Source organism: Macrotis lagotis, chromosome X (genome assembly GCF_037893015.1).
Source record: "Macrotis lagotis isolate mMagLag1 chromosome X, bilby.v1.9.chrom.fasta, whole genome shotgun sequence".
Taxonomy (NCBI): Eukaryota; Metazoa; Chordata; class Mammalia; order Peramelemorphia; family Peramelidae; genus Macrotis; species Macrotis lagotis.
The window spans coordinates 648,057,492-648,083,896 of NC_133666.1; the positions used below are offsets into that span (position 1 = coordinate 648,057,492).

Consider the following 26,405-nt stretch of genomic DNA (forward strand, 5'->3'; position numbering starts at 1 on the left):
TTTGCATGTCTTCTGTATTTATTTTTCTATCTGCCTCTACAATGTTGTTTCACCCCCAATAGAATTTAAATCCCTTGTGGAAGCCCAGCCAATGGTGGCACAATGGATAGAGCAGCAGCCCTGCAGTCAAGAGGAGAGGAGTTCAAATCTAGCCTTAGATACTTGCCACTTACTAGGTGTGTGACCCTGGGCAAGGCACTTAACCCTGATTGCCTGGCCAGTTGTCCTGATCGGTATCTGGCCACTGGACCCAGATGGCTCTGGAGGAGAAAATGAGGCTGGTGATTTAGCACAGCACCCCCCCCCCCACTCAAATCCAATTCATGGGTTTGTCATGATATCATCTCCCTGATGTCATGGCTTTCTTCAAAAAATGAAGGACAAACATCATCCAAGTGCTGATTGAAAAGCCTCAGACTTGGGAGTCAGGGAACTCGAGTTCAAATTCTAATTGCTGCTTCCAAAGTCACTATGCATGCTCTTAGACACCCTGTGTTACCACACCTAGGCCAAAAAGAGCCAAGAAAGAGGAAAAGGACCCCTGTGCACAAAAATATTTATAGCAGCTCTTTTTGTACTGGCACAGAACTGGAAATGGAGAGACTGCCCATCTGTTGGGGAATGGCTAAACAAATTTTGGTACAGGAACGTAATAGAATATTATAGTGTCATAAGAAATGACAAAATGACCAATTTCTGAGGAATCTGGGAAAACCTCTATGAGCTGATGCTGAATGAAGTGAGTAGAAGGAGAACAATTTTGATGATGACAATGATACTTTAGGGGGAAATAACTCTGAAGGACGTTAGAATGCTAGTTAATGTAATTTTGAGGTGGAACAAGAATGAAACACATCATCTACCTCTTTGGTAGGAGGTCACTGGACAGATGATGACCCTAATATGCAGAAGGAAACAACAGTTTTGAATGTGGCCAATGTGGGAATTCGCATGTTTGTTCTGGTGTTTTATTTTATTTTGATTACTCGATGATATATGGGAATGGAAAGGCAAACAATAAATTTGTGTAAAGATTTAATGCAGGATTCCACCTCTTAAGACAAATCCCTTAACCTCTCAGACCTGTTTCTTCATGCAGAGTGAGATGGTTGAACTCAATGACGTATGAGGTCCCATTCAGTTTTAGCTCTATCATCTTGGGCAGGAATGGTTCCAAATTTTGCCTTGGTATCATTCCCCATAGTGCTTGGCAGCTAGTAGGGCTTTAAAACATGTTTGTTGAATGATAAGCTAGAAAGAAAGAGTATCTGAATCTTGGATTCAGGAAATTTGCATGTGGATCAGCTTACCATGTGACCTTGAATAACTCACTTCTCTGCTTACCTCATTATCTGTAAAATGGGGATAACAGTATCAGCAAGGACCCCTGTAGCCAATAGGACCCCTGAGGTTGGTGAACAAAAATCATTTTTCAGGTGTCAAAAGATTGAAGAAATGTGTTATCTGTATACATGCTTATACATGTTGAGACAATCCTTCAAAAGGATGTGTAAATCACACACGGTAGACAAAAACAAATACTCTGGATCATCCTCATATGTATCTATGTAAATGATCATGTAATCAAACATATGTACCTACTTCAGAAATATATAAAATAATAGATGCTATATCTATGACAGCTTCTAGGTTTAAACTTCTTCACAGTAATCATGTGAGGTAGGTATTATGAGTAACCTCATTTTGTGGATGAAGGCATCTATAAATGAGGATACTTACATTTCAGAAGAAGAGAAATATTCCCAAAGTATGGAAATTTCTGAATCAAGATTCTAACTCAGGCCTCCAGACTTGAAAGAGTCTTCTTTTCCTGACACCAATATTGGCCTCACCCCCTCCCTCCCACTGCCAGAAATGCAAACACTATAGTCTTGGAATATACCACCCACATCAGGCCAAAAGGACCACACCTTCCTTAGATCACCATAATGCTGAAAATATACACTGACGGGCAAATCCACGGACACCACTTTCTGGGTCTCTACCCTGAACAGTCACAGGTCATCTGTCCACTCTGGGGAATTCCTCAGTTGAACTTGAAGCCACCAGCTGGCCTGGACCCCCAATCTTTCACTGGTTTTAGGCTGGAGATTAAGATGATAGTTTAGAGAGTTTCAGCAATTAACATCTTCAGTGCTAATCCTGAGTGCCTTAGCAATGATGGGCTGGGGAAGCAATTGGAGTGCTTCTCTTAGATGTGATTGACCAGATCTCTATTAAGAGGCTGTGGTAGATAGATGACTGGGATACAGAGACAGAAACATCACAAGGAACTTACTTGGGGCTAGACAGGGGAACACCTGCCCTTTCATCTATCTATTCTCTCTGGAAGTGAGGCAAATCTCTATTCACAAAGTTAATGTAGATCTGGGAGGGACCCCAGAAAGACACCCTCCTTTTATACATGAAGAAACAAACCCAGGAAGCAAGGCATTTATTTACATAGTGGGAGGGGGTGTATTTATTAAGCACCTTACAGATGTTCTTATATTTGATCAGAAATATTAAAACCTTTGCCTTCAAAGTTATTGCTCTTTCCATGGTTCCATACAAAGACACAGTCCCTGGCCTCAATGCTCTTCCATTTTATTGGAAGGAACAAAATGTGAACCTAGAGAGAGAGAGAGATAAAATGCATTCCAAGTCAGCAGCAGATCATTTGGGAGACTGAAGGCTGGCAGAGGCCTTCTGTGGGAGGAGGCCATAAGTTGAGCTCTGAAGGAGTCAGGGAATTCTAGTTAGGATTTACAAGCACTTTTAAGTTTTGCAGGCTAGGAAAAGGGAGGAATGTCTGATCTGGAGAGAGAGAGGCCCCAGGTCCAAATCCCAACCTCATATCTATGGATGTGATCTGGGATCCCCCACGATGCCCCCCTTGGAGGCCTGCCTCAGTTTCCTGATAGAAAGTGGCTTTGGAGTCCAGCAGGTCTAGATCTCTGAGTCTATGAATTAAGTTCAAATCTAATCTCTGAAATTTATTGGCCAGAGGCTAAATCCATTCAAGTCTCTGACTCCCAGTTCCCTCCTCACTGGTAAATTTAGATCTAGAGATGTTATCTTTCAGGCTAAAATGAAACGTGGAAGCAAGTGTTTTGTAAACTTTGTAAATGTTGGTTATTTATTACAGAAATGTGAGTTACTAATTATTTCTTACTTGTAGATCAAGGAGTTAAGAGCCTGGCAATGCCACTGTGGAGATGAGTCAAAATGGGCCCACAGAAAACAGCAAATTTCAAAAAACCAAAACAAAATGTCCTCCCCACTCCCCCTTCCTGAAAGCCCCTGTGTCAGCCCCCTTTTCCAGATAATCAAGGGACTGGAAGGCAAGATGTGAGTAAGCAGAGGAGAAACTGGAAACAGTATAATGAGGGGTTCAAAGGGTGACCTGGGGAGAATGAGGACAGACTTATCCGAAGAGATGGCATCGGTACTGGGCCTTAAAGGAAGTCTGGAGAATTTCTATAGGCAAAGATGATAGGTGGGAGGCCATTCCAGGGATTGGGATTAATGGTATGTGTGAAGATAGGAGGTGAGAAATTAAGAGACCAGAAGCCTCTGATGAAGAACTAAGAAGCATCCAGTTAAGTGAAAAGAGTTATGCTGTTTCCTCAATTGTACCCTGAGGAAACTGGACTAGATAAATGATTACTCAAGTTCCTTCCCAGTGATAAATCTGCAATCCCATAAATCCAAAATTTAGGGAAAGGTCTTTGCTTCAGAATGAGAGAGAGACTGGGGAGAAGCTAAATGGTGCAGTGGATAGAATACCAGCCCTGGAGTCAGGAGGATCTGAGTTTAAATCTGTCCTTAGACACTTACTAATCTTTGGCAAGTTACTAATTCTGATTATCCCCAAAAACAAAAAAACATTGGAAAGCAAGGTCTTTATCCCCCAGAATGAGGGGGACTGGACCAGCAGAGATTCCTTCCAACTCTGATCTGCTATAATTCTATGACTGATGAATAAGAATGCAGGTTGGGGCCAATCTTGGAAGGCCTTGAATGCTATGGACATCTGCCCAGGTCACCTAGAACTTAGTCACACCATTTATTCCTTTATGCCTTCACTTAGCATTTAATTGAGGTCTTGCTGTGTGCCCAGATCCCTTTGGAACAGAACAAAATTACCCTGGAGAACCAGGGACTATGGAGAAGGGGTGGTGGTGGTGGAGGCAAGATAGATGCCTAGAACACAAAGCAAGAGCTAGAAAGTACCTTGGGTCATTGAAATTAGGTCACAAAAAATATAAGAGGGCAGTTAGATGGCTCTGTGGATAGAGGTCAAAACTGGAGTCAGGAAGACTTGAGTTCAAATCCAGCCTCAGACGTTTACTAGCTGTGTGACTCAGGTAAGTCACTTCACACTGTTTGCCTCAGTTTTCTCATCTGTAAAAAGAGATGGAGAAGGAAATGACAAACTGCTTCAGTATCTTTACCACGAAACTCCAAATGGGGGAATGAGTTGTTGGACAGGCCTGATAACAACAAAAACATTGGAGTTGGGAAGAACCTTGGAACATAGACTGTCTGGCCGGGAAGGAACCTAATGGCATAAAATAAAAGGTAGCAAAATAGAAAGAAACCTTAGGACATAGAATGTCAGAACCTGAAGGAACTTTAGGGTGCATGTTTTACAGATGAGAACACTGAGTTCCAGAGTGGTTAAGGGATTTGTCCAGAATAACAAAGGGAGTGGTCTATCTGGATTCAAACCCAGGTCCTTTGATAACAAATTCAGGGTTGTATTCAGGTTGATAGTTGGAAAGACCATAGAACCCAGAATGTCACAACTATTAGATGTTATTAGAAGATCCAAAATGGAAGGGGTTTGCAGAGATCATCTAATTTCATTTTTCATTCTGCAAATGGGGAAACTGAGGCTCAAGAAGAGAATCTATCTGGCCAAAGTTCCAGGAGTAGAATCCAGATCTGGTTCAGGAAACAGCTAGAGGACAGTCTAACATTCAAGCCAAGGCAATAGAAATACTGTAGGATTTCAGGAGATGTTAGACGCTCACTGGGGAGCTGTGGCTTAAGCCTGGAACTCTGAGGCAGGTGGTACCAGGTGTTCTCAACAAGGCCAGGTAAGAAGATAGGCAGAGTGATGGTACCTAACCTCTGCACCTTGGCACACGGGTCTGGGCTTTGGATGTTGGGGGTGTGGTAGGCTGGGAGGTGGCTCATGAGGGCTATCTCTTAGGGCATCTGTCTGTAAGTGCTCTTTGGGGTGACTCCCACCATAATGTCCCATGCCCAGGTACCCGTGATCCTTAGTGCCCCCAATCTAGCCACCCCCCCATTCTCTCTTTATTTACTCACTTGGCTCCGACTTGATCTGCTGAGGGATGGGGGGGGGGCTCCTGGACAGAAAGGCTCGGAACTGGAGACAGTCGGGGATGAACCCCTTTAGGGCCAATAAGGGGGGGGATTCCATTCCCCCTCTTGGCCAATGGGGGGATTCCATTCACTCTTCTGGCCAATAAGGGGAGGGTTCCGTTCACCCTCACGGTCATCATAGGTTCCCCCCCACCCCATATCTCTTTACTTTTCAGGAGGGGGTGGTGGTGGAGGAAAGAACTCTCAGCTTCTGGGGCTAGAAAACACTCCCCCCAAGCCCTAGGCGTGGGCGAGGGAAAAGAGGGAGCATCTCCCCAAAGAGGCAGGGTCAGCCCGGGCTTCGGGGGTTCCGGGCCGGGGATGGGGGGCGGGGGGTGGGGGGCGGGGAAAGGCAAGGGAATGGAGGTCAGAGCCTGGCGGGGGTCGGGATCGAGGTGGGGGGGGGTGGCCGGGGGGGGGGGGGAGGGGAACGGAGGCGAGGGACTGAGCCCGATGAAGGGGAGGAGGAGGAGGAGGAGGAGCAGTAAGGGGTGGCGGCAGTGCCAGCACCGAGGAGGGGGAAGGGCCGGTGCCCGGGGGACGAGGGGGGGAGGGGGGCACCGCCCTACCAGCCGAGAGGGAGGCGGGGGGGGGAGGGGAAGGGGCACCGCCCCACAAAGGGGGAGGGGCAGTGCCCGGCCAGGGGGTGGGGCAGGGCCGCCGGAGGAGGGAAATTGAGGGGGGAGGGGCGTCACCCCTTCCCGGGCCCACGTGGAGAGGGGGCCGAGGGGGGCGGGGCGGCCGGCGGCGACCCCGGGTCGGGGGCGTCTCCCCCTCGCCGCCCCCTTCCCCCGGGGGCCATTGTGCCGCCGCCGCGGGGGGGCGGGGCCGCCCCTCCCCTCCCCTCCCCCCGGCGGAGGGGGCGCACGCGGTGGCCCGGCCCCCTCCCTCTGGGCGGGGTCCCCTCCCCGCCCCCGCGGGCTCCGGTGCGTCAGGGGCGCGTCAGTGAGTGAGCGCGCGGGGCGGGCGGAGCCGGGGCGAGCGGAGCGAGCGGAGCGCGGAGCCGGAGGGCGAGCAGCAGGGACCGGCCGGCGGCGGCGGCGGGGCCGGGGCCAGGCCAGGCCCGGCGTGGGCAGCAGCGGCGGCGGCTCGGCTCTCTCCTCTCCCCTCCCCTCGCCCCCGCCCCAGCGCCGGCATGTCGGCCGTGGCCTGCGTGGACTACTTCGCCGCCGAGTGCCTGGTGTCCATCTCCACGGGGGCCGTGGTGCACCCGGCGGCCCTGCCCCGGCCCGAGCCGCCGCCCCCGGCCCCGCCGGCGCCCGACCCGCCGGCCCGCGGCGCCTGCAGCCGGGAGGACCTGGAGGTGCGCGAGGCGCTGCGGGCGGCCCCGGGCCCCGGCCCGGCCGAGCCCCCCAACTTGCTGGCGGTGGCCAACATCCTGACGGACCTGCGCGGGCCGCGCCCCGCCTCGGCGCACTCGGAGAGCGGCAGCAGCACCTCCTCCTCGTCCTCCTCCTGCTCCTGCGGCGGCGACCCCGACGGCGCCCCCCCGGCCGGGCCGCCCGCGCCCGCGGCCGCCGCCCACGCCGCCGCGCGCCGCTGCCACAGCCCCTCGCCGCCCGGCAAGCGCCACCCGTGCCGCTTCGAGGGCTGCTGCAAAGTTTACGGGAAGTCCTCCCACCTCAAGGCGCACATGCGGACGCACACAGGTGAGAGCCGCCCCCCGGCCCGGCCCAGCCCGGCCCCGGCCCCGGCCCGGCCCGGCCCCGGCCCCTTCCTGCCGTCGGTTCCGCCCGGCGCCACCCCCTCTCCGCGCACCCGCCGCTGGCAGCCCCCTCGCCTTCACGCCCCGGCCCCCCCCCTTCTGGCCGCCCGCCCCCCCCCGACTGCCCCTCTTCACCCCCTTCCCGGCTCCCTCGGGGGTCCCCCGCCTTTGTTCCCCGCCAGCTGGGGGCCGGGGTGGGGGCGGTCGGGGGGGGGGGGAGGGAGAAAGGTCGAGAGGCGGGATCGGTGATTTTCCACGCGGCTCCTACCCTCCCAACCCCCCTCCCCGCGGGGGCGGGCTCAGCTCGGGCTTCTGGGGGCGGGGAGCCCCGCTCTGGGGGCGCCGGGTGGCCCCCGCGGGCTCGCGTGGCCCCGGCTTTGTGTGGGCGTGGGTGGGGACCCCGCCCCCACGCGGTCCCCCCCCACCCCCGCCGTGTAGCGCTTCCCGAGACGCGGGGTTTGGCCGGGGGGCCCTGTGCTCTTCCGAACGCGGATGAGCGCGTCGGCGGGGGGCACACCGACAAGTTTGCTAAGTGGGTGCGATTGGCGCGACCCCCGCCCCCGCCGCTGCCCGCCGAGGCGAGGCGAGGGGAGGGGAGGGGACTCGGGTGGGCGGCGCCCAGGGAGCCGGCTGGGAGCGCGAGGTTGGCACAGCGCCCTGCGCGGGGGCCGGGGGGGGGGGCGGCGTGCGGGCGGGCTGGCAGGCGGGCGGGCGGGCAGCACTGGAGTGGGGAAGGGGAGGCTGCGAGGCCGCGGGCCCCGGGAGTCTGCACCGGGGGCGGAGGGGGCGTGGGGCGCCCGTCCTCCCAGCTGATCCGCTCTGCCCGCGGCCCCTCCCTCCTTTTTCCTCCCCTGCTCACTGGGTCCTTCTGGGTGGTGGGGGAGCGGGAATGGAGGGGTGGGGCCACGGGGGCTGGGGGAGGATCTGAAACTGCTGCCTGAAGTTGGGGGGGGCAGTTAACCCAAACCCCATCTTGCATTCTAAGCCTTCTCGGATTGTGCCTTTTCAAAATGTGATCTTGTTTGGGTGGGGCTGAGCAGCCCGGGGGACACCAGGTGGGGAATGTTTGACTTAGGGGCTGGGGGAATGGGGGGGGTGAAGACTGCTAGTGGAGAATCTGAGAACAGAGAATGTCAGCCCTGTGAGAGACCTTTGAGATCCATCTGGGGAGCCCTTCATTTTTCCAGGTGAGGATTCACACCCCTCCAGAGAGAGGGAGGAACTTCACCTCAGGCCTTTTGACCCCCAAATCCATTCCATCTCTGCTAATCTTCCTACGTCTTACAAGTGTGTTGATGTAGACTTGTGTTGCATTTACTCGTGTGACATTATCCTCCCCCTAAACTCCCTTGGCCAAGGACCTTGCTTCTATTTCTGTATCTTGCCCATTATCTCTTACAACGCTTTGAAGATAGTAGAAATTGAAGGAATTCTAGGCCCAGAGAGCTGGTGACTTGCCCAGGGTCACACAGTATCACTGGAAGGGCTGAAGCTGGGTGCCCTTTTCCTGTGAGCCAATTGCACTATTTTAGATCTGCCCCTTACTAAGAAAGTATCCATAGAGCTCATGTCAAGAGCTAGACCTTGTCTTCAGTCCCACCCTCTTATTTTATAGTTGGAGAACTGAGGCCTGAGCTTATCAAGCTCACACTGGCTTGTAAGGCTGAGGGATCAGATCAGGATTGGAATCCAAGCCCTTGGATCCCAAAACTAACCTTAGGGAAATTTTTTTTTCTTTCCACCTTTTCCCTTGAAGTTTTGAATTTTATTTTGGGATCTTTAGCACTCATTCCCCATCTTCAGAACTATTCTACAATCTTTAAAGGTAGCAAGGTGTTACTGAGCACACTAATGAATAGGAGCAAGGATAGCATCCCCCTAGGCAGCCCTAGCCCTTTACCTTTTACCAGTTCTTCTTCCAACCCTTGGCAGATTTCCCCCTGCAATAGTTAAAAGTTTCATGAGGGCAGGGTACTACTGCCTCTTAGTTCAATTTTGTCTCTTTCTCAATGATCTGGAGAAATGGAATGGAAACTCCATTGCAGGGGTTTGGTTTAGGATGATCCCCAAAGTGTGGGCATGTATTAGGTGCTTATATCCCGTGTTGATTCATACGGAGTAGGGTACTTAGGAGTAGAATAGAAAATGCTGAATGTTGGAAGAGTTTGGATAGGACTCTAGAACTGAGACTCTTAGAAGGGAAAGGACTTGTCTAACATCCTAAGATTAGTGATCAAGTTTGAGCAAGTCCTTTTCTTTTTTTGGTCTGTTTTGACAATGAAGATACCGGATTGAACTCAGTCTCTCCTAAGAACATTTAGGTACTGTAAAAAAAAAATGGGCTGGTGGAACACCCCACACACACACACTTTTGGTGGGGAGAAGGTTAGATATGTGAATTTTTTGACAGAGGGCACTCACATCCTTGAAAGTTGGAAGGGAGGCCCTTTAGAACCATCTAGTCCAAGCCGAGTTCCTGAGAGCCTATAGCACCCTAACCTCCATCTTCCTGATTCCCAGGTCCCACAGACTTTTCTGCCCCATTGCTCTGCTTGCAGTCCTGCAGGGGAAGTAGAACATTGAATAGTGAGATTATCTCAAATAATACATAGATGAAAGATGCTTAAATCATACATGTATAGTAGGCAGAGTTCTACCTGTGTGGCCATAATTGTAACACGAACCAGAGAGGTTTCTTCATTTATAAAATGAATGGATTGAGCATCTTTGAGGTCTAGTCCATCTCTTAGTGTACAAAACTATGAAACTCTTGGGGGGGCAGGGGTCTTATATCCATCTCATAGAGGGGACAATCAGGACTCATAGGAACATGGATTTAATGATGGAAAGGGCCTTTAAGGTCAGTGATTCCTGCTCCCTCAATTTACAGATGAAAAAACCAAGCTGCTGAGGTTTTAAGGGACTTGCACAGGGTCATACAGCTAGTAAGCCTCTCAGACAGGATTTGAATTTGGGTTTCTGAAATTCTGGGTTCCAGGATGTTATTCACTCTTACCTCCTAGGTACCCTTATAGTAGAAGCAGAGGTCAGGCAGAAGTCATACTGGAAAGTCTGTGCCCTTCCTACTATACTCTGGTGTTAAATGGTGCCATATGGGACTTGAGAGAAGTAAGGTCAACCCCCCCCCCCCCCAACATATACATGTTGAGTTGGAAGGGTCAAATTGGGCTGCAATAGGAAGGTAGGACTGCTCTTGCCTGATTCTCCCTCTCCTTTCTAGAACAGTGTTCTTAGGGACTGCATAAGGGTCTTTCCCTGCTTCTCCCTGTAAGTTGTGGAGGACTAGAACTGCTTATGGCAGCAAATGGAAACACATTGGAGTCATTCTCAGCTCCCTATTCCTGCTTCTGCCTCTATCCACAGAGACCCAGAATGGACCTTCTTACTTAAGGAGATCCGTAGTCTGGTGTTATGTAAGTGTTCTGGATTATTGGAAACTGAATTATCTGGGTTTCCCCTTCTGCCTGACACTGACTAGCTATGAGATCTCAAGCAAGTTCATCAACTTCTCTGAGCCTCAATGCCTTCATCTGTAAAACGATGGGAAGTTGGACAAGATGGAGTCTGAGGGTGCTTTGGATGTTAGACCTACTGAGAGAAAAGGTGGGATGAAAGAGAAAAAGAGAAAGTTCTTTTGTGGTGTTATGTTGTGGTGAAAAGAGGATGACCTTTTGTGACCTGGGACAAGTCTTTTCCCTTTAAAGTCTCAGTTTTCTATTTATAAGTGAGAAAGGTTGGACTATCCAGGCCTTGGTGGAAGGTCTCTAAGAGACCTTTCAGCTCTAAATTCCAAGATCCTCTGAGTTGAAATTGAGACTTTGGTGAAGCTTGTTTTCTACATACCTTTGGGCAGCTAGGTGTCCTTATAGAGGATAGAGCATTGGGCCTAGAATCAAGAAGGTTCATCTTCCTGAGTTCAAATCCAGCCTCAGACACTTACTAAACTATGTGACCTTGGATAAGTCACTTAGCTCTGTTTTCTCATATGGAGAAGAAAAAGGCAAACCATTCCAATATCTTTGTTAAGAAAACCTCAAAGGGGTCACAGAGACTCAGACATAACTGAAAAACCGCTAGACAACAAAGAGTTTCCAATCCTCACCTCCTCTGCTTTCAGCCCAGAGTCCCTTAGCAGTGAAATAGTCTTTTCCCAATTGTCCAGAGGTACAGTTGATATGCCCTATGTAGATCAAAAATAGAGGGTGTCTTTTTTTTGGCATCGGGTGAGATTGGCATCCCTAGGGTCTCAGCTTCAGGGATGGAGGATATGGGCTCTTGGGAAGATGGGAATGAGCTCCTAGCTGGCATCTGACCTTCAGATTCACAGGACTTTAAGGCTGAGAGGAACTTTAAAAACTATCTAGGCCAGAGGAAACTGTGAACTTCAAAATTGATAACAATATTTTAGTATAATTGGATTCCTTTGCGATCCAACATGATTTCTAAAAATGCATTGAAAGGGGCAGCTAGGTGGCACAGTGAATAGAGCATTGGTCCTAGAGTCAGGAGAACCTGAGTTCAAATCCAGCCTCAGACACTTATAATTAGCTTGCTGTGTGACCTTGGCCAAGTCACTTAACCCCACTGCCTTAAATAAATAAAAAAAAGTTTTTAAAAATGTATTGAAAGATATCACTGTAGAAGGTGTTCCTAGGCTTCATCAACCTTTTCAGGATGATCCTGATACAAAAGAAGGTTAAGCCCTTCCCTGCCCAAGTCCATCCCCCATCTTATAGGTGAACAGACTGAATCCTAAAGGGGTGAAATGACTTGCCCAAGGTCCCCTAGTGGCAGAACTGGGATTTGAGCCCAGATTCCTAATCCACATTGCTTTCCATTATAGTCTGCTCACTTGCTCATCATCTCTGAGTGTAGGTTGTTTTTTTTTAACCCTCTTCTTGGAAGGAGAGAGAGAGAGAAAAGAGGAGAGGAGAGAGGGACATACAGAGAGAGAAAAGAGCGAGAGAGAGAGAGAGAGAGAGAGAGAGAGAGAGAGAGAGACACACACACACACACACACACACAGAAGAGAAAGAGAAGCTCCTAAATCTGGGATTACAAACAAGTGCTCAGATGCTCAATAAAAGGGAAATGTGGAATTAGCCACCTAGGTCCCTGTTATCCATGGCTACACAGAAAATTTGAGAAGCTGATATCTGTACTACTGAAGAGACTCAGGAAAAACCATCACAAATCAAGGTCCTTCAGAGTATGGAATTCTGTAGTATTGTGACTTACAGTTCTCTCATGAGTATTCCTCCAGTGCCTCCTCTTTTTTTTTTTTTTTTTTTTGTTAGGATTTTGCAAAGCAAATGGGGTTAAGTGGCTTGCTCAAGGCCACACAGCTAGGTAAATTATTAAGTGTCTGAGGCTGGATTTGAACTCAGGTACTCCTGACTCCAGGGCCGGTGCTCTATCATACACTGCACCACCTAATTGCCCCCCAGTGCCTCCTCCTTGAGGAGCTGTGATCCTGGGTCCCTGAAGGAGATGCTAGCTGAGGTCCCAGTGTGGATGGACTCCTCAAGCTGAAAAAACTTCAAGCATTGTGGATCTAGGAAGATGTGTGTGTGTGTGTGTGTGTGTGTGTGTGTGTGTGTGAGAGAGAGAGAGAGAGAGAGAGAGAGAGATTTCTTTCAAACTGTGTAGAAGGGACCCACCTAAAGGGAGGTGAATGGCTAAGAAACTTTCAGTGCCCCTCAGAGGATATCAAGATGATTTCCTGGCCTCTGAGTCAGGAGACCAGAGTTTCAGTCCTGGCTTGGCCATCGAGGTGACCTTGGGGAAGTCCACAAGATCATCTGGTTCAACCTCACTGTTTTACAGGGAAAACCAAATGGCCTAAATGTCACTTGCCCACTGTTTGAGGATATACAGGTAGAATCCTACAAGGGACCTTAGACCATTTAACCCACTACCTCTAGCCCCCCACAAGGGAGGAAGCAGACCCTAAGAAGGGAAGGGGATTCAACTATGGGGATTGATAACCAATCCTGGAGTAGATCCTAGATCTGTGTCTCCAACTACCATTCTGCACAGGGGCTATTTCTTTTGACAGATCTATTCCTAGCTCTGTCAGTTGGCAGCTTGTGTGATTGGATAGGTCATTTCTCTTCATCAGTTTCCTTATCTGTAAAATGGGGTCAGTGATAAGCCCTTTCCTTCCCTACCTCACAGGATTGCAAGGTACCTGGACCTCCTGAAAGGTATCCCTTCTCCCTCCAGCTCAGAGACCTTTCAGGGGGAACTGGCTCCTAGTTACATATTGACCAAGGGCCAATAACCCACCAAGTAAGTACTGCCTGTCTGAAGGTGAGACTGGCTTTAAGACCCAGGAGGAAATTGTATAATTTAGAAGGAAACTTTTCCCCTTTTTCTTTTCCTTCTCCTTCTTCTCCCCTCTCCCCACCAGGTGGTTTCTTCTAAGGCCCCTGAGGAAGGAGTAATTGGGTTAATTGCCGTCAGAAAGTGGGAGAAGCTCTAGACCCCCTGATTTGTTTGTATCTAGATTTGCAGGCCTGTCTGGATACCTGAGAGGGGGGGAGCTCTAGGGAGAGTGATGGGAGAGGGAGAGGGAGAGGGAGAGGGAGAGAGAGAGAGAGAGAGAGAGAGAGAGAGAGAGAGAGAGAGAAAGGACTACATGTTGTGGCACATGATGAAGGAGCAGGTTTATTCTAGAGAACACCCATTGTCAACTGGGAGGGATTCTTAGGTTCACTCAGCTGAACTTCCTCCCTTGACAGACCATAACTCACATTTGATAGCAGCTTTTCAGTTAGATTTTACCGAGCAACCTGCCTTAGGACACTCCTGCAAAGAAGGTTGTGTAAGTTTGTTGCCCTATTTCAGAGCTGAAGAAACTGAGGCTCAGAATGATCAGGTGACTGTGGCCAGAAACAGGTTTCCTGACTTGCAGTTGATCTTTTTTCCCCCCACTCCATGGGGATATTAACTTATATACTGTACCATAACCACCCAATCCCATCCCTCTAACATCCCTGAGACCAGGCTGAACTGTTCCCTCATCCATTACCCTTCACTATTTCTAAAAAGGCAGCAAGAAATCTAGGGTCAAATCCTCTGCCTCGTGCAACCAGTGTGACCTTGGACAATTACTTGTCTTCTCTGGGTCCATTTCATCTTCTGAAAAATCAGGAGAGAGTTAGAACAGATGGACCTCCAAGATTTTTTCCAATCTTAAATCTATGAAACTATGATTCCCTGTAGAAAAGAGGAAGAAGAGAAGGAGGAAGAAGCTAGCAGCTAGATAGTACCTTAAGGTTTGCAAATATTATCTCATTTGAACTTCACAACAAATAGCCTTTCCAGGTAGGTAGTGGAAAGAACTCAAGAAATGGCATCAGAAAGACCTCTGTGACCTTGGGGAAGTATCCCATTTTCTGGGCCTTGGTTTCCCCATTTGTAAAATGAAATTGAGAACTTAAGTGACTTGCCCAAGTTCATACAATTAATGAGTACCAGAGACAGGCTTTCTAGGCTTCATGACTACAGGTCCCGAATCCCCTGGACTCTAGTTCTCCTGGGGGTCTTGCTACTTTCTGACCTCTGATGCTCCAAGTTTAGGGGCTAAAACTCAGGAGTGGACTCTTAGTTCTGCTCCTCATACAACTTGACCTTGGACAACTGCTCAACCTCTCTTTTCCATCTGGGAAATGTCATGGAGCAGCACCAGAGTTGGTGATCTCTGAGGGCTCTGCCAGAACTAACATTCTGAAATGGCCTCCAAGGATGATGAGAGAGACTGGCCGAGGTCTCATAGAAGTCTCAGTGTCCTGGAGCTTATGATCCTATCGTAGTGCCTACTTGTTGGGGTTGAAATGAGGATCAAGTGAGATATTCTGTGTAAAGTGCTTTGTACAACCTAAAGGACTACATATGCAGAGTTGCTTTTATTTATTTATTTATTTGTTTATTTTGCAAGGCAATGGGGTTAAGTAGCTTGCCCAAGGCCACATGGCTGTCTGAGTGTCTGAGGTCGGATTTGAACTCAGGTCCTCCTGACTCCAGGGCTGGTGCTCTATCCATTGTGTCACCTAGCTGCCCTGTGTTGCTTTTATTATTGTTCTTATTTTTTATCATCTTAAGATTTGGAGAAGTGAGGCTAGACTCAAACTTCTGCCTAATCCCATATTTGTGACAGCTGACTCTTCCTCCAGGCCAGGGTTCTGCACTGCTCTCCCTGGAGAGAGAAGTTGGACCTAAGTCATGGGGGTTGGGAACCTGGTGGCTCACCTCATTGGCCCCAGATTCCCCTGGCTTCTGAAGTACCTTGGGCCTCAGGGCAGAGGTTCAGGCCAGACCAGGCCAGGTACTGATATTGATTCTCTGAGGTGGGGTCTGGGAGTCTTGGGGAAGTTCCAGGCTGAGTTGGTGCTGAGGCCCTAATCAGAGTGGGTGTCTGGGGTGGGTATGGGCACTGCTAGAGAACAACTAGCTGGTCATCTTCAGCCCATCTAGGCAAATGTAAATGCTTTCTTCTCCCCTAAAAACTCAGGTTTCAAATGTAGAAAGTGAGGTGCAATGAGCTGTGCTATCTTAGGGTACTAGCAGATGCCTGACCCACTTCTATTGACTAGTGAGGCCATCATTTAACTTCTGAGCCTCAGTTTCCATATATGTGAAATGGGACTAACCGTGCTCCCACTGCTTATTTTGAGTATGCATATACTTTGTTTCTGCTCAACTCTGTGTAGATGCAGATTGAATGAATGGAAAAGGTCTCTGTCTGTTTTCTGGGTTTGTTCATTAGTTTCTTGAAGGGGTAGGTGGTGATTGGTGATTGGCATGTGTCTTTGGACTTGGGAGTGTCTTGGCATCCTCTACAAGGAGGAGATAAGACCTCTGTTTTTCTTTATCCTGAGCTGCCTAGATAAGACCTGGGGCGGTGGTGGCGGTGGTGATGGGGGTCGAGGGAGGGGCTGGTTTTAATTATATTAGGGTAATCCATGGCTTCATTTCTGGAGGCCTTTCTAATTCTCAGAATCCAGGCAAGATCTAGGGGTGAGAAAGGGGAAGTATTTAGGAAGTAGAAGACCTTGTGTTCTAGAGGGCCATTTTTCCCCTCTGTTGAATAAGGTCTCTGGCCCCCTCCACCCCACCCCTCACCTTCCTGCAAGGGAAAAGGAATGAGTAGGCATTGCCCTAAGTTCCAGTGCAAATTATCATGATTTTTACAGTTGAGAAAACTGAGGCAGGCAGAAGTTAAATGACCCTGGGATCACACAATTAGGGAGTGTGTTTGACTCAAGACCCAATTTTCCAGTGGGCTATTAGCTACTTCTAAAAAGCAAAGGTGGGAGTGTGTGTGTGTGTGTGGGGGGGCCCACAAGTCACTTTCCCCCAGAGTTTAGAAGTCTATAATCCACTTTTCAAGAGGTGAAGAAGAAATTGTTGAAGAGGAAATATTCTATAAAACTTAGAAGAGAAATGATTATGTGTCCAGTGCTTTCTTCACTGTTCTCTGCTGCCTGACCTGGGTTAAGTTGGTCACATGGATTTCACCTGGGGAAAAGCAATAGGGGAATAAAATCCTCCCCCCCCACCCTATTCTGATTTTCCTTCTGTTGAGGTTGAAATGTTCAGGTCTGACTCTTGCTAATATGTGACCCTTGAGGAGTGGCTTGTAGCTGGGACTCATCTGGTGGCCATTAAGGGCCCCCTCTATCTCTTGCTGCTTCTTCAGGGTATCCCTCTGCCTGTTTTTCTACTCCTGATATGTTTGTCCTGTTTCCCAGGAAGCCCCACATCACCAAATCTACATGTCCTAGCTGAGAGGGACCTTAGAGATCATTTAATCCAACCCCTTCATTGTGCAATTGGGGAAACTGAGACTTAAGTACCACTTTTAAACTTTATGAAGTATTTTCCTCATTTAAAAGCCTAGACCTGTAAGATTCCTCCACCCTCTGTCTTTGAATAAGACAATAACAGGGCCTGGCCTTGAAATCAAGAATACCTGAATTTAAAGGCTGCCTCAGATGCTTGTTAACTGTGTGACTTGGTTAAGTCTTCTTTCAACATCCTTGGGACCTTTGTCTATAAACTAGAAATATTATCACCTTCCTTGAGGGATCATGATTAGGGACCAAAGAGAAAAAAGATTTAAACTATTTTTGTAAATTTTTTAAAAAGCATTTTATCTATGACAACTGCTAGTATTGTCTTTAGAGATCCTGCCCTCATGGAGCTTTTACAGTCCAGTAGCAGGATAAAACTTGAATGCATATTGCTACATAAAAGGCATATTATGAAAGTACCAACTAGAGGGTGATGGGAAGGCCTAGATTTCTCCTGGAAAAGAGAAAGGTCCAACTCCCTGAAGGTGATGGCAACATTTGAGTTGAGCTTTGGAGTACTGATGAAAATTCTGTAAGGGAAGAGAGTATTCTAGGCCCTAGGTGCTGTGTCAGCAAGATAATGGGAAGTTCATAGGCCAGAAGCCCAGTTAACCATAATCAACCACTTTGGTTAGGATGTCTGGCCTGTGAAAGGAGATCAGAGGATGAGAGGAGATTGGAAGTAGAAGGTGGTACTAGATTGTGAATGGCCTTTTAGGCTAGGCAAAAACAAGTCTGGATTTGATTTCCTAGGCAGTTAGGAGCCATGGAAGATCCTGGAGCATAGGAGTGACAGGCCTTGGTCAAATCCTGAGTCTTTTCCTCAGGTTGCCTTGGATACACTCACATTAGGCAGCGTTGTGGGGAGGCCAAACATTTTTTTAAAACTTGGGACCTTGAAGTGTCCCATGTTTGAATCTAGGCATTGCCTCTTAGCAGCTGGGTAGTCCTCCTTGGGCCTCCTTTTTGACCCTCTGTAGAAGGGGGGTCACCAAATTTCCTTTATCCTAAGATGAGGAAAGTGCTAAGGAAATGAGGTTCTCAATCATGGGACTGAGACTTAAAGAAGAGGAATATGGATTTAGTATCTCATACTCACGGGTGAAAGAGACCTCATCTGTACCTGAAGATCTTTTTATGTTTTTGCAAGGCAATGGGGTTAAGTGGCTTGCCCCAAGGCCACACAGCTAGGTAATTAAGTGTCTGAGTCCGGATTTGAACTCAGGTACTCCCCAATCCAGGGCGGGTGCCACCTAGCTGCTCCCTGTACCTGAAGATCTTGATTCTTCCTTCGTCCCCCCCCCCCCATCATTTTTTATGGTTTGCCATCCCTCGGGGACAGGGAGCTTACTACTTGTAGAAGAAACCTTTTTTCTTTCTACCTTAGTACTCTTAATAGTGAGAGGGATTTTTTGAGTGAAAATCTACCTCTGCTCCTTCTGTTAGTCCTTGGTCTTAATCTTAGTGTCTTCTCAGGAGGGCAGAAGTCTTGAAGGCAATCTTAAGATCCCACTTTTTCTCAGCCCCCCCAATCCCTTAAGACTCCTGAGTCTGTGATCTCACAACTCAGCAGTTCAAAAGGACTGTCCCATTACCTGACCGAAATCCATTCTTCAATCACCCTTTTTTTTTTTTTTTGATGAGGAAACTGAGGGAAAGTGGTTTTCCTTTTCTGGGCATCCGGGGCCCTTCACCAGACACCCTTCCTGGGGGGGGTGATGGCTATCTGTGCTTTAGCTTAGCTCTCCTGGAGCCCTGGCCCCTCCATTCCTCTTTAAGTGACAGTTGATTGCCTGGGTCATTGTGGGGTGGGGGCCCTGGGGTGAGGGCCTGCTTGGGTTGACTCCTGGGGACTGGAAGCTAGAGGGGAGAGGAGGGCTGTTTTCAGGGCCTTTTTTCTCTTTGAACCGAACCTCAAAGGCCTGGGGTTGGAGGGGTTCAAGAACTACTGGTTGGTTTAGACTCTACTGGGCCCCTACTCCCAGGGCATGGGGGAGAACGTGAGCCTGGAGGTAGGAGGAGGGGCGATGGGGGACGACCACGGGACATTATCCTTGCTGTCTGCTCACGTACGTGAGGCTGCTCTGTTCCCAGTTGGGCCTTGTTCCCAGCTTGAAGCCCTCACACATCCTGTCCCCAGTACTGCCCCCCCCCCCCCCCTTGACTTTCTGCCTCTTGCTACCTGACCCAGCTGGAGAGGGACTTTGGAGATAGAGCTGCTGCTGGTTTCGAACAGGAACAGGGATGGGAAGGGGTCCCTGGTCTACACAGCCCCCCTCGGGGCTAATAAGCCAGGGGTGTGCCTTTTGGCAAAGTGTTTAGCACTCAGCCCCAGGACAGCCTCCCAAGGACCCCCTCCTTCTTTGCTCCCCCCATCAGGTCTGGGAATAGGGAAGTAGGGAACCTTGTCAAAATGAAAGTGAAAATGCAAGTATGGCTAGGCCTGGGCTCCCCCCCCCCCCCAATGGCCCCTCTTCACCCTGCCTGTGTGACTGCATGTGCTTGTGCAGATGTGGGGGAGGGAGAGAGGGGAGGACCTTGCCAGTCTTCACAGTCCCATCTCGCCCTCAGCAGCAGCTGTGGCCAAAGGCGAGTTTATGGAGTTGGGCCACTGTCCTAGTTCTGGGCCTGAAGTTTTTACCCTACTTCCTTCTCTGCACTCAGGTGAGAGAGCTGAACAGGCCAAGAGGCAGGTTCCTTGAGGATCCTTTTAAAAATGGAAAATGAAGGAGCCTCCAGGAGAAAGGAAGGGGTGGGGGAGAGAGAGAGAGAGAGAGAGAGATAGAATAAGAAAATGAATGTGTGTTTGTGTGTACCCAGGTAATGGAGAGGCAACTAGATGGCTCAATACATAGAGCAGCTGAGCTGGAGTTAAAAGAACTGAAATTCAGCCTCAGACCCCCACCAGCTAAGAGACCCTGAACAGCTCATTCAACCTCTGTCTGCCTCAGTTTCTCCCTCTATAAAATGAGGTTCAAACTATCACCTACTTCACAGGGATGTTGAGAGAATCAAATGAGAGAATATTTGTAAAGTGCTTTGCAAACCTAAAAAGATTTATGTAAAATGATAGCTATTATTATCATTAAAGTAAAGACTGTTATGACCATATAACAGGTGAAGAAACTGAGGGGGAGGGGTCAGAGTGGCTCCATGACTCAGAACATCTCAAGGGACCTTAAAGATCATCTAGTCTGAGTCTGTCCCTGGCCTAAGAATCCATTTAACAACATTGCCCCTGAATGCTCCTTGATAAGTCTATAGATGAGTGACACTCATTTTTTTTCAGAGATTTTCCTTCCATTGACACTAAATCAGTCTCAAACATCTCCTGGTTCTGCCCTCTTTAAGGGTCTTCTGATCCTCTTCTGGAATAAAGTTCTCACATCCTAACCTCTCCCAGCACCTTCTTCTTTAAATTTAGGAAACAGATTTAGAGAGATTAAAGTGACTTACCCATGGTCACACAAACAACTAGGAAGTGTCCATTTGTAGGTTTAGATCATTCTGACTCCAGGTTCATCTTGCTGTTTGCTTCCCTGTGCTTCTGATGTGGTCTGAAGAGGACAGAATGTATTCTCTCTGCCCTTCTTCTGATCACTGCCTTTGCCTTAAGGCTCAGGAAAGTCAAGTGACTTGTCCAAAATCCCATTGCTTTTGCTGGGAAAACCTAATTTAGTAGCATTTAAGGTTTTTTCTTTTGAACATTACCCTGTCACTCTATTGACTCACCAAGATCTCTCCGGAGCTGGAATTGTTATTTAATTAATGTTTTTCTTTGTCATATACTGATAGCATTATTTGAACTCGGGCAGAATTTTACATTTCTCCTGTTAAATTTTGTCTTATTGACTGGAGGTTAATGACTTAGCCACAGTCACTCAGCTCATTAAATGTCAGACCTCATTCAGTCCCCAGTGCCCTCACTCTTAAGGGTCAGGGCTCATTCTCCTCTATCACATGCGAAAGAAGGGGAAAGAGGGAGCAGCAGTCACCAGGCCCAGAAGTTCCTTCCTGAGATATCTAACAGATTTGATTAGCAAAACCCCATTTGTGATGATTTGAATTGGATTGAAGTTAACAAAAAGTTGGAGCTGACAAATGTCCCCCCCCCCCACTCTCCCACCCCATGGGAAAATAAAAGTCTAAAAGTTATCCAGAATTTTGACTCCAGTTCCTGGCAACAGTGTTATCAAAGGAATGATTAGTGAATATGGGAGAATAAGTGAAAGAACCATGCCCCCCTCAAAAAAAAAAAAAGAATGCTCTAAATCTCTAATAAATTAAAATTATGGCTTTACAAACCCATGAGATTGACAGATAAATGCTGGTGAGACTGTGGGAAATAGGGCACATTGGTTTCCTGTTGGTGGAGCTGTTAATTTGTCCACCATTTTGGAGAGAAGATTTGGAATAAATGCTTTTTAAAGTTACTTATGGAGGGTATGTGTATCTGTATCTGTGCATCTGTATTCTATAAATATATTTGTGTGACTAAATGTAGATACACACAAACATAAATCCTTTGGCCTAGCAGATTCTAGACCTCTAGCTCAGAGAGAGGTCAAAGACATAGGGGAAAAGCTTCTATATACAGCATTTCTAGTGGCACTTTTCATGGTTTCAAAGAACTAGCAAGAAAATACTTGTCCAATTGGAGGATGGCAAAACAAACCACTACATCAAAGTAGTGAAATATACTTGAACACTAAGAAATGCTGCCTCAATAATCCAGAGAAGCTTAGAGAGTACAGTGTGTTGGACAGCATAAGCAAAAACAACAGGACCTACCTCTAATAAAAGATCAGAGGTTCCTCAAACTCTGCCAGTGTGTTTATTGGTTTTGCTTGACAGCTAGCCAATACTTTGGCAGAATTGGGTAGAATTGGGCCCAGAATCTGGAAGGTCTGAGTTCAAATTCAACCTCAGTTCTTTTTTTTGGTTTGTTGTTTTACAAGGCAATGGTGTGAAGTGACTTGCCCAAGGGCACAGAGCTAAGTAATTATTAAGTGTCTGAGGCCAAATTTGAACTCAGGTCCTCCTGACTCCAGGGCTGGTGCCTTAACCATTGCACCACCTAGCTGCCCCTGATAACTTGTTCTTTAAAAGAATAGATCATGTCAGGATTAACCTAATTTCCTCTTTTCACAGCTGGGTTATGAGACATAGTAGATGAGAGGAATGCTCTAGATAGTTTACCTCAATTTTTGCTAAACATTTGACAAAATCCCATGCTATTTGTAGGGAGAAGATGGGAGACAAGTAGGCTAGAACAATTAGGTGGATTTGAAACTGGTTAAATAATGGAAAGAGTGAATTATTAACAGTTGGATGTCCGTTTGGAAAGAGGTCTCCAGTGGCATACCTGAGCAATCTCTGCTGTGCTGGGAGCCATTCCATGTTTTTCTTAGTTATTTGGAGCAGAGAGAGTCCGGATATTTGCAGATGACAGTACTCTGGCTGGTTGGCTAGAAGAATCCAAGAAGATCTCAGCAGCTTAGAGCACAGGAACCTTTTTGTATAGCCTGTTCCCTCCTCAGAATCAATTTGTTAAATAAGCAAGATCAAATATATAAGATTTGCAAAGGAAATCAAATATAGTGAAATAGTTATCCAGATATTAAAAACAAATTCATGGCTCCTCAGGCTAAGAAGCTCTAGCTGGCATAGGACACTGGGACAGATCTACTTAGATATTAAGTATTGTGGTAAATGTGTCATGTGTTCACACTTGGATTACAAAATTCAATTTCCTAATCACAGTATGGAGAAGCAGTGACCACATAGTTGTTCATCTGAGCAAGATCTAGGAATATTTGTGAAGTTAGAACAAACTCAGTATGAAGCAACAATGTGATATTTAAGGAAAAGGCAAGCAGAACCACAGACATTCCCCCTTGTTGACACCTTGCGTTTTAGGCATGGCTTGGATAAGAGCTCAGGTCAAAGATTCTGGAATTCTGACCATTTTAGCTCAAGACATGATGTCCTCTTCTGGGCCTGGGATTGTCAGCTTTTCAAGAAAGGTGGTTCTTAAACTAAACACTTGAGGATGTGTAGGATTTTCATGACCCCCAGGAGAAGGAAGAACACACATTCCAAGGGGAGAAGAAAATACTTTCTCTTCTGATGGCCATTCGCAGCTATCTACAAAATCCTTTACCATCCTACCCATTTTAGGAGTAGAATCCCCATTTTACAGACATAGAGGAAAAAACTTCAGTCTGAGAAAGGTCAAGTGATTTGTCCAGGGTCACAATGCAGTTCTCAGAGGAGAATACAGGACCCATGACTCCTATTGCTGGGAGCTCATGCTAGCAGCAGAAATGAATAATATTGAGAATGTTAAATTAAAAAAAATACAGTGTTTTCACTATTCCCTTCACCAAACACCTCTTTGTGGAGTGGAAAGACAGCGCTATATAAGCTATACTTGTTCTCAAGAAAGTTAGGGTCTGTGGCATGATTTGAAACCATAACTGACCTCTGTGACTATAGCCTGATTTTTCTCATCTGTGAAAACCAGTATTATTCTTGTAGCATTTCACTCAGTATTATTAGAATGAAGTTCTTGTAATGAAGTCTTTGTGACTTACTGTGGCCAAAACCAAATGTTAAACTCCAGTTAGAAAAACCATGCCCAGAAGGATAGGTCTTCCTAGATGGACAATGCTTGAGGTTTTTTCAGCTTGAGGAGCCCATCCACACCTGGACCTCAACTAGCATCTCCTTCAGAGACCCAGGATCACATCTCCTCAAGGAGGAGGCACTGGAGGAATACTCATAAGAGAACACGTCACAATACCACAGAACTCTATACTCTGAAGGACTTGTGATTTGTGATGGTTTTTGTGAATCTCTTCAGTGGTGCAGATAGCAGCTTCTCAAATTTTATATGCAGCCTTGGGACCTAGGTGGCTAATTTCACATTTCCCTTTTTTTTGAGCATCTGAGCACTTGTTTGTAATCCCAGATTTAGGATCTTCTCTCTTTCTCCCTTCTCTCCTTTCTGTATACCTCCCTTCCTCTTTCTCTCTCCCACCCCCATGGAAGGCAGGGAATAATCTAGGCCTTGGGTATAAAGATAGTTGAATTAGTAACATTTGGTAACTTCTACCTGTGATTTTGGTTCTTTTCCAACCTTCTAATTTCTTGGGAAGAGCAAGGAAGCTTGTGACTCTTAGTGGGGGGCACCATTGGAGCTGGAGGGGACACCATAACTTGTACATTCATTGTGTCTGAGTGGGCTCCTGTGGTTGTTTGCTCTTGTGTTTTGCTTTTTTGGGGGCACTGGCTCCATTCTCAATGGCCCTGAGGAAAGCAGGAATGAGCATTAAGGACTCAGCTATCTCTTCAGCACCTTGTTGGCTTAGACCTTTCCTTAGCCATAGGGGGACATATCCCATCCAATGATTAGAATCAGGACCCACCATGGGGTAAATGGGGTACAAAAGGAGATAAATGGAGGGTTGAAGCATGAGATACCAACTCTAGATCTTTCCCCTCTATTCCTGAAAACCCTCACTCCCCAGCCCATCCTATCTCTCCGAAGGCCTTTCTGGCTCAGCAACCTTGGCCATCTGGCTTCTGGGAAATCCTCATTCCTAATCTTTGGGAGCTGCAGCTGCTGCCACCACCAACACCATCACTGCCATCAGCCTTGTTCTCCCCCTTGGGCCCCTTGAGAAGAGAAGGGGGGACTGCAGCTGGGAAAAGCCAGCTTCCTTGGGGGAGGTCCAGAAGATCACTAACTTACAGTCCTCATAGGCTTTAGAATTCAAAGGGAATTTAGAGCTCATTTCTAATTGTGCAGGCCCCCATTTTATAGAAGATGAAAATGAGCTCCGAGAGAGGCACAGATAATAAGAGTTAGGATTTGAACCCAGGCCTTCTGGACTCTAATTTAGTATTCTTCCCTCTACATCAGTGGTGTCAAACTCAAAAAGAAAGGAACCCCTGCAGTTTCTCTTTGGAAACCGCAAACTACATTGTGTCCATGTTGTATTTTAATTTATTTTGTTAACTATTTCCCAGTTACATTGTAATCTGATTGGAGCAGCACTTGGGAGTTTAAAGAAGGATTTGACATATCTGTTGTCGATTTACTCCCCCATCAGGTGAGGGTGGTACTAGTTTCTGACTCCATTCTAGGGCTATGTCAAGTAGGGGTTCTTATGGAGGCAGCTCCCTTCTCCCTCAAAGGATTCCTAGGTTCAGAAATGACCTAAAAACTAGAATGTCAAAGGGACTAGAAATTGTCTCTTTCAGAGGACTGGGCAGGGGAAATGACTTGTCTTGTATGGTTGTCCAAGGCCTTGTATCTAATTAATAATGGTATAGCATGACCAAGGTAATTCTGTGGGTCTCTCTCTGGTGGTCAAGGTGTGGAAATGTGGAGGTGAGGGAAGTAAGAGCTAACCTGAGCAACCCGTCTCAGTGACCCATCTGTGTCTTCTCCCCACAGGTGAGCGTCCATTTCCCTGCACGTGGTTGGGCTGCGTTAAGAAGTTTGCGCGTTCGGATGAGCTGGCTCGGCATTACCGGACACACACTGGCGAGAAACGTTTCTCCTGCCCCATCTGCACCAAGCGTTTCATGCGAAGTGACCACCTGACCAAGCATGCTCGCCGTCACCCCACCTTCCACCCAAGCATGATCAAGCGTCAGGGGGCCCGCAGTGTCTCCCCCAGCGACTCGCTGGCCTCTGCCCCCTGCAGCCTAGCGGGCAGCCCCAGCCCCAGCCCAGCACCCAGCCCTGCCGCCTTCCTTTAGGGGGAAGGGCCTAGGAAGCTGCTGCCACTGCCCCTTGTTCTTCCAACATCTCCCCTCACCCCACCTTGGGCCTCCCTGAAGAGCCATCTCCCCCTGGACCTTCTGCCTCTCCTGAAGCTGGCTGCCTCACCAGACAGAAGGGGCACAGACTGGGACACCAAGGACTTTCTTTTCCCCTGGGGCCACATGATTTTATATTTTTAACCATCATGCTGATGGGCGGGTGGGAGGGTGGGTATAATGGACCATTGGGGGCTGGGGACAGAGAATAGCACCAGCATTTGCCTGGGAGGGGGGGTAGCTGGGGTTGCTCCTAGCAACCACCCCCTCCAGGGTCTCTGCCATCCATTTGGGCCACCTTTGCCCCAGGGGATTCCCTGAGGGGGTGAGGGCATATGGGTGGTTGTGTGAAGGGGAACAGCAAAGCTAGAACCCCAGTTGTCAGCTGGTTTTTCTGCATCTTTAAAAGAAGGACTTTCTCCTCTCTTCCCTTTAGAGGGAAAGGGCTCTGGGATTGAAGTTTAGGGTCATAATTCTTGGGCCTCTGGATAGTCTTTTATTCTTTTTAAACCTGTGGAGGCTCCATGGACTCTCCCCAAGGTGAGCCCCCAAGCAGAGCACACATCCCAGGTTGGGGGGGCAGAGGGGCACCC

General features: G+C 48.0%; 1 protein-coding gene and 2 long non-coding RNA genes across 3 annotated transcripts; 1 reads left to right on the forward strand and 2 right to left on the reverse strand.

Annotated features, from left to right (window-relative positions):
• Positions 1 to 2,298: 2,298 nt before the first annotated feature.
• LOC141501025 (uncharacterized) lies at positions 2,299 to 6,069 on the reverse strand. The gene is made up of 3 exons (XR_012472112.1): positions 5,341 to 6,069; positions 4,237 to 4,407; positions 2,299 to 2,632 (listed from the first exon to the last, which is right to left on the reverse strand). It is a non-coding gene; the product is annotated as an uncharacterized LOC141501025 (long non-coding RNA).
• A 462-nt stretch (positions 6,070 to 6,531) lies between these two features.
• On the forward strand, positions 6,532 to 25,965 carry KLF16 (KLF transcription factor 16). The gene is made up of 2 exons (XM_074204674.1): positions 6,532 to 7,046; positions 25,445 to 25,965. Exons 1-2 carry the CDS (start codon positions 6,533 to 6,535, stop codon positions 25,750 to 25,752), a joined length of 822 nt encoding a protein of 273 aa, XP_074060775.1. The 5' UTR covers position 6,532; the 3' UTR covers positions 25,753 to 25,965.
• On the reverse strand, positions 9,525 to 25,569 carry LOC141501028 (uncharacterized). The gene is made up of 4 exons (XR_012472113.1): positions 25,400 to 25,569; positions 22,346 to 22,448; positions 11,226 to 11,303; positions 9,525 to 9,662 (listed from the first exon to the last, which is right to left on the reverse strand). It is a non-coding gene; the product is annotated as an uncharacterized LOC141501028 (long non-coding RNA).
• Positions 25,966 to 26,405: the final 440 nt, after the last annotated feature.